Source organism: Helicoverpa armigera, chromosome 3 (assembly GCF_030705265.1).
Source record: "Helicoverpa armigera isolate CAAS_96S chromosome 3, ASM3070526v1, whole genome shotgun sequence".
NCBI classification, from domain to species: domain Eukaryota; kingdom Metazoa; phylum Arthropoda; class Insecta; order Lepidoptera; family Noctuidae; genus Helicoverpa; species Helicoverpa armigera.
This window is the reverse complement of record NC_087122.1, coordinates 10,756,841-10,769,794: the sequence shown is the minus strand read 5'-3', so window position 1 is coordinate 10,769,794 and position 12,954 is coordinate 10,756,841. Positions and strand designations below refer to the sequence as shown.

At 34.3% G+C, this 12,954-nt stretch overlaps 1 protein-coding gene across 8 annotated transcripts in view; it reads left to right on the top strand.

Moving 5' to 3' along the window:
• The window catches only part of Kcc (kazachoc), a 466,160-nt gene that overhangs the window by 72,881 nt on the left and 380,325 nt on the right, over positions 1-12,954 (top strand). For 7 of the 8 annotated variants that reach the window (XM_049836553.2, XM_049836552.2, XM_064043647.1 and 4 more), the window contains exon 3: positions 12,508-12,540. The exons of the other annotated variant lie outside the window; for it this stretch is intronic. In XM_049836553.2, coding sequence (XP_049692510.2) covers positions 12,508-12,540 — 33 coding nt within the window. The remainder of the gene's footprint in view (positions 1-12,507; positions 12,541-12,954) is intronic. 8 annotated transcript variants of the gene reach the window in all.

Sequence of the window (12,954 nt, the reverse complement as noted above, 5' to 3'; positions counted from 1 at the left end):
ACAATGATTAATATGTACAGCCTTTATTTCCTAATAAAGTTTCATTACTCTTCAAGTGTGTGAGAATGAGTTACGAAAACAATTTGTAGCGAAATTAATTCCAGAAACGCTTTACAATAGACCCGACGTTTATTGGCGTCATCTAATTAATTTAAACCTTTACAAAATATTACCTTTGCATATTAAACACTTTATGAGCTTCGAGAAATGTAAATTGATCATTAAATTTTGAATTGTATTCATGTCTTTGCGTCAACTTGTCTGCGTTTGTGAAATTTGCTTTATTATTTATGTTATAGCGCCTTCTTGGAAGATTCTCAAATTACTACTGATGGTTCTGTTGTTCTGTATGCTTCTAATGTTTATGTTGTAGCCGTGTTATCGTAAGTTCTTGATAATTATGCTCGACCATTGTCGTGTGCTTTCTTTCTGGGTGGTTTGAAAAAATAAAACCTCATAAATGAAACTGCTCAAATCATAATCAGATTGCTAATGAAATGATTGATAATTTCATGAAGTGATAATTTCATGAATGTATGTTATGCCTATCGAGATACTTTTAGGAAAGAAATGCAATATTTGTAACCCTATACGAAAACTAAACCTAAAATCATTCCAGAATGTACAAATTGCAGCCAATTAGTGTCTGACACTTGCGTTGCAATTTGTGTCGTAAGTTAACACAGCTGTCTGAGGTAAAAACCTGAAAGGGGAAGACGGTTCGTTGGATAAGAATAGTTGCGTCTGTGAGTCAATTTGTACGCGAATCTAAGGTCTAATTTGTTGGCATCGAAGAATTTGAAATGGTTTTTTCAACAGCAGATTTATTAGTGGTAACAATAAGATAACATGAGTTTATTTGCTAAAATGATTCAGAGTAATAAAGATAAAATTAAAATACATGACATGAAAAATCAAAAGTCCTTAATATTATAATAATAATGATTTTTGAGCCATTTATATATTTTTATAATATAATGTTTTGAACATATTTGGTAATTATTCATTGTATAATCGCATACACATAGTCAAAGACTAAAAAAAAAAAACAGCTGATCTAGGTAGCTCTTCCAGCACAAGCCATTATTGGCCACGTCGACTTCGAGAACTTTTATATAGTTCTTTTATTGGTTGTAAATGTTATTAAAAGATATTGTGCATGCTACAAAATGCAGGTCTTTTTCAGGTTCAATTCAAATTCGGAATTCAAAACTCGTTCCTGAAATGTCACTAGAATGATCAAAGCCTGCATTGATTGACATCTGTGTGTCACAGAGGGTTGCAAGCCAAAAGGGCTTTATCTGCTATTGCAAATCAGTGATGGATTTACACCCGTACCCAATTTGCTATCCATCCATTGTTTTGGTTATCAGAGATAGGAATTTGATATACTTGTATGAGGCTAATGTCAAAATCCAGTTTTTTTAAGCAAATCTGCAGCTAGACAAAATATTAGGAACCAACATTCCTTGAATGTTTGTGCTTCATCGTTTCCTAATCTCATAGTTATCAACTTTTTCTGCATTATGTTACTTTTTGATGTGTTAATGTGTAGCATGCCTTATATCCTGTACTTAATTTCAACTAGTGTAACTCGTGCAAATTGGATGCATCTACTCTGAAAATTAACTCATAAGATGTTGGGTTCCGTTGGTATACTGCTCGTTATATGTAATTATATTTTGTAACGAGTACTTAGAGAACGCTTTCAGCTTAGTTTCGTATTTTGATGCTTTTAAATACCCTCAAAGATCCTCATTTTGAAAAATACGTAGGTCCACTTTTTACAAATTTTAATGGGAGGTGAGATAGGCAGTCGCTTCTTGTAAAACACTGGTTCTCGGCTGCAACATTATTGAGAAAAGGCTCGGTAGATGAATGGTTGTTTTATTTGAATAGAGCATCCTGTAGAGGGTAGTGTGATAAAATACTCATTTGTAAAACTCTTTTATAGCGTCAAAGTGACAAAAAATTGTAAGAAACATTTGGCACGAGAGAAAACTGAAACCCCAAGGGCGTATAACCACCACTCAAATTGACTGCCATCCACAGGAAACGAGTTCACAGCGGAAAAGACGGGACACTCCTTTGAAATTAAAGAATTTCTCTTAACTAAGAACCTTTTTTTGAAATAATCTTTCAAAGTTTTCAAAAGTTGGGCAAATGTTTGAAAGGGCTGAAAGGCTTTTGAAATATTTTTTTTTTGAGTTGGACGCAAGATGCGCAAATGTGTTACCTATTTTAACTGTTGATAAAATAGGTAATGTTTTTTTTTAATATCAAATGACAAATCAAGAGAGATAAATTCCAGTAAGTGAGTAATTATTCAAACAGGAAAATAATTACTTATTTTTCCAGACTTTGATGTCACCCGAAATGCTTATAAATATTCATATTTGATCTTTTTCATAGTTACATTTGCTAGTAAATAACATTGTATTTGATACGTTCATAAAACATTACTTAAGGACATAATATATTTGGCAGTAGAACACGCGTGGGAAGACATTTATCAAAGGAAATGTCACGCTACAGGTAAATATGTACTGTTACAAGTACATTCGTGTCGTTTGTATTGCTAAAACAATTTACTAATGTATTGTAGTGTGTGTACGATATATGGTAGTGGGTGTGAGACACGGAGTAAAGAAAGATGAACGAAGATGCCGTATGCAGCTAGATCGGGCGCGTTCTTCTAGGTCATATACGTACGGTGGGCATGTCCAAAATGATGGTTACAAGTGAAATAACGAAGTGTTCGGGTTCTTTAAGACATCTATCAACGGTTTTAGTTATTTCAAAGAATGGGCGGATTCCTAAGATGGCGTTTAAGTGGTAAGACGGTAACGTTCCTCGTCCCCCGCATTTTGGCGCGCTACTTTTTTAGGAGATTTTCCGATATGGTATCTCCGCTTCTCATTTTGCTCTCTATGGTGTGAGTATTATCTACGGCTATTTACGGAATTTCTTCGGATGATAGAACTATTGTTGAAATGTGATAAGGTCACCTTTTGCTAGGAACAATAACAACTTTTTGTTTTGACAAGTGGAAAGCTAGTATTTCGCTTTGTTTATCGAACCATGGAATTAAACTTCAATCAAACATGGGTTTTCTATATTTATTTACACCAACAATTCCTCACATTTATTTCATACTTAAAGGTGAATTCCCACTGACTGTTGTTCCGAACATATTATGGGGCGTAATTCGTGAAAATATGTGTTAATATGTACGTGTCCCGATTTGGGGTGTTATAAATCTGTCAATGAATGTCCGAACGATAGCTCTAATGCCTTTTCATACGTGCAAGTGTTCCAATCGCAAAGGTGCTGGACATCACTCCATAAGGTTTTATGATATGAAGCTGTGTTCCTGAGGTTCCTAGAAAACTATTTTCTACAATGATAGCATAGTCTTCTACTAGACTGTTTTTCTTCCTTTCATTGAAATAAGTTCTGTAGCTTTGGTATGAAATGTAGACTGATCTAGATAGACCGACGGAGTTACATGTATTGTGTTAGTAAGGATAGTGTCATGTAGGTAAGTCTCTAGATTACAATAAGATTTCAAAAATCTGAAAAATCATATTATATTGTAATGAAAACTACATCCACACTTGTGTGTCTTAAATTCTTTACTACAAACTTTCTTTAAACAGCTACAAACGAGCCTGATCACCTCTTTTCGTAACATCCCAAAAATAATCACAATATAACCGTTGTCTATAGGGTACGGATAAAATATACAGGCTGAAGAAAATAATGATCGTTGACAAAAGGTCCCTCATTTTCTATATCTGTGATCTATAATCTCGAAAACGTTTTCGGATCATTCCGGTGGCGGTATTACGAAGATGACTTTGAACTTTTTTTATCTTTTTTCCTTTTAAAAAGGTTAGTATTGAATGCGCGTTTTTTATTAATATTACAGAGATTTTGTTCAATGGAGGCGTTTAGGAGTTTTTAGGGTTTTTGTACTTTGAAGATTGTTTGCTGTAAAATGCTTTATTGAAATAGAAACATGGTGTTCGGAACTGAAAAATAATATTTTACTTAAGCATACCTCGTCGTATTACATGCCATGTTTTGCATTTCCACATAGGTAGGCATTTTATCATAAAACGAAGGAGTAATTTTTTTTCAATTATACTTAATTTGATTATACGCACTTTATTACTTTTAAGTTTTTTTTTTTTATGTAAATATAGATCTACCTTTTTTTAAAGATAATGTACAGATTTGAAATTGAAAATATAATGCGCAACCTTATATTATAATATGTAAAACTTAATTTGATATTGAATACCTGCGGCAAAGCAATGGAAAAAACAAACTTGCGTCAGAATTTAGAATACACAAAATCTTTTTGTTTCTCTGCCACAACGAGATAGCAAACCAAAGTTCTAACCATCCTAGGTTTCAATCCAATTTTATTTATTTCTCTTCTTTACACAACCTACTCTAGTTTATAGTACCGAGCGTACGTTTTACTATCTGGCTAGCCTTAGGTGTTGATGGCTTCAGGCCTCATGTGGTTTTATGGCTGCAGTAAATAGCCAAACGTGGCTATTTAGCCAGTTTATTAGGCTTATTTAGAGTCTTGTTTTGTTTATTGACAAATTGGGTTTAGGTATTTAGACAGAGTCAGTGTTGAGACGGTTTTCGTTAATTTGAAAATATTATTATCCTTAAGTACATACTTGAGATCTATTGAAATATGGGCTGCGGGTTGTTCGAAAGAGATACCGCGGCCCTGGTACATCAAAGGCCGACGACGGAACACGACGGTTTTTAGTCAGTAAGAGTCTGACACTCCCTCACCGCTGCTAACCCACAGTGGAAGGGGTCATTTGATGATTTCTGACGTCGTTAAAAAAAAAGATCTATTGATATATAAGGGTATCTATTTTCATAAACAAATAACATAATGTACCTAACAATTATTGATTCCAGTATGATTGACTGAATACCGTTATTTGTGTTTGTACAAAGTAGGTAGCTCTTTTGCAAAAATATAGTATTATCTATTTCAATTAGGAAGTGCAGGAAGCACTGCTACTGACAAGTAAAATATTAAGTAATAAACGGAGCATGAATTTCCTATTGACCAAGTTTGAAGAGCTCCAACTTCAGTTATATCTCCTAGTTTTAGTTCCCGTTGTAAAGTTCAGTCCAATATCGCCCGATCTATTATCTGAAATAATTATAATATACCCACTAGCTTCCAACAGCAGTCTCACCCGTGTCTGATGGGAGCTATATTGTGCTACCGGATAAGAAGTATAAGAATGTGCTACCTAAAAGAAAAAACAAATCGGTCCAGTAGTAGCGAGTTCAGACAAACAAACTCTTCAGCTCTATATGATCAGCATCTATGCCATAGATATTAAAAAAAAACATAGGCCGGGGATATGTTTTTTGTTTAAAGCTTTTATACCAACAAAAATTGTTTAATTTAAAACAATTGTGTGCTCGATATATCGGGTGTGTCGTTCATAATCACATTAAATTCTATCACATGTACTTCATGATATTCTATAGCGAATTGTAAAAAAAATAACATAATCCATTCAGTGGTTTAGCCACAGGACTCATTTTTCGTTTTCATAATTTACAACATCATGTGTAAAGCAGAGATGAAGTTAGGAGTATCGAATGTTTTGATCAGTTGACAGCTGTCAGTTTTCAAAGGAGAATTTCAGCTGTTTATAATGACTCACTTCTATATGATGTTCTTATTTTCGCACATTTTTATTCTATTTACTTTGTTTGAAAAATGCATTTTTTTATTTTTACGTATTTTTCTTTTTTATCTGTGTTAATCGACATATATCAACCAGTATATTAACGCATTTCATTTAATGTGATTATGAACGACACACCCGATATGTTTGCTAACTACTTAAATAGTATATTTTTATCATACCTGTCAACAATGAACCTACAGTGTATTAAAAAATATTAAAATAACTATACTTCAGAATATTAACTATACTTCAAAAACCTACATACGAGTATAATGTCAAACTTCGCACAGCCGATTCGGCAGTAAAAAATATTTGCGGCAGTTGCCAACAATATGTCAAGGGAAATACTTTATGCTTTGCGGTAACCGAACTTGCGGTCTTTAGGGTCAATTCATGATAGAGCAAATAAGTTTTACTTAGGCTTAAAGGTTCATTTTCATCGTCATCGATTCAGACCTCGCAGTCAGAGTAATTTAGTAGTTAAGAGGTCAATATAATATGGTTGGTGGGAAGCATGAAAGTAGTGCAACGTTCCAGCCTCGTTTTACTGTCGCGGAATTAACACTGCTTATTTTTCCTAATATTTTATCTTTTTCATTACTCATTAGGGCAAGCCCACATGCGAATGATGGGATCCCTTCCCCTGTGGGTACAGCGCAAAGGACTGTAACATTTTTACTCACTAAGACAAGTTCTTTCTGGACGCCTTTGTATACCATGGCCAGGCCACGGTAGCTTCCTTCGAACGATCCCGCAGTCCAAAACCTATGTAAAGCTAAGCTTATTTATGCATGTCTTGTACCAACTAATGAATTTAAATTTTCATTCTGCATGCTATGTTATGAGTTAACGAGTCAAAATGTAAATAACCGTCAAAATTATTTGCCACGCCTTACTTAACGCTGGCATGAATTGGCCCTAACGTTTAAAACGTGAGAACAATACTGGCACGTAACAGTCGAATCGTTTTCCCGACGTTTCAATGGAAATGAATGATTGACGATTTTAAAAAAAGAACTTTTACTTTTTAATAGGCTACGTAGATAAAAACGTTTTTAAAAAGAACGTTTTAAATGAAACAAATAAAAACGTTATTTTTGGTGTGTTCCTATTTTAAATATTACCTTTTCATAGAACTTATTAATAAATGGTTCCGGGAAATTATATTTTCCGCCACGTGTATCAAGAATGTAAGGTTGATTTTTACATTAAAATTATCTCAAGAACTGAATAGAATAGGTAAACTAGACAGGTCATTTTACAGAGTCTTGTAATTAATGGAGGTTTTACACGCATCGCGTTTTTTTCAAGCTATAATTAAATCTATTTTGAAAGTATATGGTTGTGAATTCTTTATTAATGGAGTTATTATGTCTCATACTTGATTTAAACCTATAAATATTTGAAAACCAATGCTAGTTTTTAAACAAATCTAAACAAAAATTACTTATTAAAATAGTAAGTAGTCTATAAGAATTTATCACAAAACCCAAGTGCAGTTAATGCTCAAGCGAAAACTTAGTAAGTACCTTCCACTGATTTCAGTCGACTGTTTAGTCTGCAGTGTGTAGGTATAGGTATCATAGCAATATCAAGAGAAACTGAACTTTTTTACGTTACTCTTAATAAATTGTTCCTAGGAAGAATCCTTTTTCAATTAAAACAAAAAAATATTTCTTTTGCCTTTGAAATAAATTGATTGGAGTTTTCTTTTGTTTGCATTTTTTGTTTCAATATTTAAATGCTTCATAGTTGAATGACAGTGATCTGTATTTCTTTCCTGTTCGAACTTACTTAATATGTACCTAAATAAAGTTACATAGAATCTAGATTACCAGACGTATAAACGAATATGTTTCAATGGTTTTACTAACTATAAAATAGCGAACTGATAAAGTTATTTTCACAGTTACGATAAGCGCATTTTAAAATCAGTGCACGGATATGTTAATGAAGTACTATAATAGTATAAAAGCAGTAAGACTTAGTGCTTTTCTCCTAGCTCTTGTAAATAAAACTTCAGAGAACCAATAAAAGAGTTTACAGTCGTTTTATTGTGAAGCTTATGGATGCCGTTAACACTCACAATGAGAACTATTGAAATCTTAGAGCATTTAACAACCGGAGCCGACATATACCATGAACACGAATATTAAGAAAACCCAAAACAAAGCTATGAAAGCTCACTCATGCATTTTTGATAACATTGCATACAAACGGCAAAATTAACAATCACAGGCGTAAACTTGACGTACACTACATAAGAGTATGAGCTCTCGTATCTTTGGAAGAAGGTAAGGTGATAGCGTGTCTAGTTAGTAAAATTATCTCAGATTGAAATTAAACTCTCGTCTAGTAAAACTCCTTCATTGAGGTTTTCATGTACTTTTAGAGCGCGCTTGTATTCTTGCGAGGTTAAAGATACATGAGCGTTTTTTAAGTCGACTGTAATTTACTTTAATTGACTGAGATTTGATTGCAACAGTGCTATTGATGTGCAACACAACATTATTTGGCTAAATGCGCGTCAAAGCTGAACTAAATTTTATATAATCTAGTATATGGGTACGGATATGTATGTTGCATTTTTGAAAGAGTACGATAAGCACATCACTAAAGAAATCAAACATATAAACGGCCACCGTTGAAAACCAAAAGGTCACAAATCAAATGAATAACATACCTCTTTCAAACCTTTTTGAAAACCGATCAATTGTAAAGAGATTTGAACTTAATGATATTGGACTTGACTTTGTTACGGACTAAAAGGGTCAATGCGGTTTTGAAGTCAGAAGTCGATTTCCGCAAAGACTACAAAGTCTTTGGTTATTTAAAGCTAAGTTTAAAGGTAAGTTAACCTGACCGTTAGATGTTTGAAAGGTGAATGAAAAGTGTTTTGAAATAAGGTAGTATCCTTACAAGCTATAAAATTAAAGATATTCTATTTGGATATCAAAATCTAACAATTTTTATTTTATTTTAAATTATCTTTAACTGACAGCTGTGGTATGAAAAATAAAATATTACTTAATTGTACAATGTACAAGTTTTCTAGATGATCCGATATGTAAGTTTTCTAGCTATTACGAGTCGAATAGATATCGACTTAAAGTAAGCTTACGAACTCTCTGAACAGAGAAATCTGAAATGCAATTTGTAACTTACATCTGTTTTAGTCCAACTTATAATGTATATAATCTCATAATATTATCGGAATGATAGAATCTCTCATCCAACTTGGTAATAACATGGATTGGAAATGAACCTGATGGATATCAGCGCCTAGTCTACTTTGAAACTAATGGCAAGTTACTGCGAAGATTCTCTTCATCTTCGAACCGATTGTTTGAAATTCTGTTTTAATTGCTATGCGTACGAGCTGTCTAGTAAAGACATGATTCCTCAAGTGATCTTGAGTACTAATCGATTTGCAACCGTATTGAGCGCTGACCTTCACCTGCGCAGAAGTAATTTACTGGGTCCCTTTCGTGGTATGAAGTGAGGCGCGGGGGCGGCAAAAAGCTGTGATTGGCCCGCAGCGCATCGCATCATAGCCATCACACGGGATTGGTTCTTTGCTAATAAATCACTTCTGCGCAGATGAAGGTCGGCGCTCAAGATTCGTGCCGATAACTATAGGTGTTGTGAAATCATCGTCATTTTTACTGCCGCAAGGCAGGGACTTCTTCTCATTCGGAGAAGGAATAAGCGTTAATGACCACCCTCGCTTAAGGCGGAATGGCGGTTTCAGACTTTTTTAAGTTTTCCTCATCGTGTTTTCCTTCATATTTACCCAGTCTTTTGAGAGATAATTCGATAAGAAAAATCAGGCTTTCTTATTTAATTAAAGAGTCAAGACATTATCTTCAACCTCACATCTGATTCAAAACTACTGATCCTTGACTCTATATTTCGTCTACCCTTTACTGCAACTGAATGCAAACGCAACATTACGCATGCTGTTCGGAATTACAACCGCAGTAAACATGACCTACGTGATACTAATTACGAATGCTGCAAACGTTTTGTGTCGACAAATCGAGCTCCAATATTAACAACGTTTGGGGAGGTCTGTAGAGGTGTTAAATGCAGTTTAATGTTTGAATGGGAATTTTGAACTTTAGTGGAGTAAAGGATTTATGAAATCTATGTATGTTACTGTTATAAAGCTGAAAAGTTTGTTTGCTTGGACTCGCTTATCTCAGAAACTCGATCGATCGATTTGAAAAATTATGTCAGTGGACTATCATTAGCACATTGATTCAGCAAGGCTTTTTATCCTGGTGACTGGAGTAGTTCACTGAAAGTAGTAGAAATCGCTGAAGGATACTATAAAAGTAGGAAATTACTTGATCTACAAATGCAAAATAACCCCCACAATCTAAAAATACCCACTCAAATAACCATAGAACCATAATAAAAAAACTTCCTCCAAACACAATTTACGCTAAACTATTTCGAAAAATACAACGTGATTGAAAATCGTATCGTGTGTACCACATCAAAGGGCTTACTTTAGTACAAAATCGACAAGGGTGAACCAGACCCCTAAAAATAATAAAAACGTTATATTATAGTTGGGGTGATCAATCATTCAATTTTGTAGCCCGTCGTAGCCGGATCCAGGACGTACAGACGTAGTTATATAATTGGAACTGTTTACGGTATTATTAGGTATGTTTATTTGTTGTGTTTTTATTTATTGGGTAGAAGTTGTGGTTGGGATAAATAGTGTAGTATACAATGTGTCCCGGGGATAAGTGACCGCCCGAAATTTTTTGAATATTTGTACAAAATTAAGGATAATTCCATTTATATTTTTGAAAAAAATCATTAAAAAAAATTTATTGTCAGGCCTGTTAATAACAGGCTTTGCTCTTTTTTTTCAAATTTCAACTGACTGTATTTTTGCATTCGTTTCAAATAGCAGCAAACATTGTTGTGAGCTATTGTAGGAAATATCATGTAGTTTATTAATAAATTAAAAGAAAGTGATATTATCGGGGCATTTATTGGACTTATTTTGAAAAAACTGAAAAAAAGGCGTTATTTTCTTTGAATTTTTATTTTCTTTTTTTTCTAATAAATGTTTTATTACATTTTTGTTATGTTTGATAATTTTAATTGATAAACTATGATGTCGGCTAGTCAATAAAGAAAAAAGAATTTAAAAAGATGTAAAAACTTAGGAAATATCTTAAAAAAACTGCAGCACGTCACAGTATTTACTAAAAATCATTAAAAAAAAACCAAAGGCGGTAAGTCCCAAATATAAAGGAAATTATCCTTAATTTTGTACAAATATTCACTTATAATACCACAAGAGCTTCAAAATTATCGGGTATTTTCCGATAGGTTCGTTGCAAACAAATGAAGGAGTCAAGTTTTTCAGGTTAAAAAATAACGAGCGCGAAGCGCGAGTGATTTTTCCTGAAAAACTTGACGACTTTATTTGTTTGCAGGGAACCTTGAGGGAAATGCCAGATAATTTTGAAGCTCGTGTGGTATTCGGGGGATTATTTTTCCGTCCCAAATGTCGGCCACAACCTGTCAGTTTGACGTAGCAACGACCAGAGAAAATATTAAAAAAAAATTATCAGTACCATGTAGGTTGTACCACGTGACGTCGAATGGTGCAATTCTATTGGTCGATATTTGGGTCGGAAAAATAATCAAAAAAATTCGGGCGGTCACTTATCCCCGGGACACATTGTATACCATAATATTTGCAGAATTCTTTTTTTAGGGTTTCGTACCCGAAGGGTAAAACGGGACCCTATTGTTTTCGCTCCTCTGTCCGTCCGTCCGTCCGTCCGTCCGTCACCAGACATGTGTATCTCATGAACCGTGATAGTTAGAGAGTTGAAATTTTCACAGATGATGTAAGGGGTAGTCAGGAGCCAGTAAGTCTGACAACGAGTCTTACTAAGGGGTATTGGGTTGCTTGGGTAGCTGGGTCGAGGAGGGCAGATAGGCAGTTGCTCCTTGTAAAAAACTGGTACTTACTCAGTTGCATTCGGCATAACTAGTACCCGACCCCAAGATAGTTAGGAAAAGGCTAGGCAGATGATAACGCTACGACTAAAAACATAATTACAAAAACCTTTCAAAAAAAAAAAAAAAACAATTAGACACAAAAAAATCTATTACTCCTCAGTACACAGGCTACATAACTCATAGACTGTCACGCTCAAGATAGATGGCGGTCGTGTTAAACGCACAGCTTCAAGGCCGGGTGTTAAATTACGCCAAACGTTTTTGTCGATCATGGGGTAGTTTAGTGAGGAAACCGTGTTTTGGACATGGTTGTTTAAGGTTCACAGGAGGAAGTAGGATTAAGAGTGATTAGGCTTGGGTGGCGTAATTATTTCTGGAGTTTGTCGACAGCATGCTAAATGCAAACAATTGATTTACATACTTGTCAAATGGCTGCTCTAAACTTTAATGTTTATAAGTTTATTGAAATAAAATGTTGTACAAGTTAAGACCAATTTAATATCACCGATATATTCATAGGGCTCTAGAAAAGCATCCAATAACACGCTTAGTTGTTAAGACCAACAAAAAAGGCTAAAAAGAGCCATCATTTTCGGAGATAAGAACAAAAGCAAAACTGGCGAACAAACATAGCATTATTTCACACGACCTGCTAAAATCACAAGCCTCCCTATTTTTAGAGATGAGGTACCAAATATAAAGGATCTGAAGTGAGCAAAAGGACTGTTGACATGCGTATAATTTCACTCCTCTCTATTTACAGACCGGGCTGAAATCCGAGCAATATCGTCAAAAGGTAAGCGTTTGGGACATATAGACTAACAATGCTAACATCGGTTGAATGGGGCTTGTACTAACTTATGTGTCTTACTAATCCTGCTCATAGAGAATATTTCTTGTAACTATGAAAAGTTGTTTTAAAGATTGTGTAAGAATATCTTCTATTATCTGAATTGTGTGTTAAAATACACACGAAAACCTGTGAAAACTTTAGTCTGATCCGAGGATCCAAAAAAGTTTTAGCCATATAAAAACCGCGAGGCCATACCTAGGTATGTTTTTCTATGGGCTCTGCTTTCTTTCTCAAAGAAAGAAGGTCAAGCAAACGCCTTAAAAAACTTATCAAGAAGAAAAATCATAATTTCAAAAACAGAACCTTTTGTCTTTAAAACAAAAAAAAAAACAGCAAACGGCATCTCTACAAAACGAA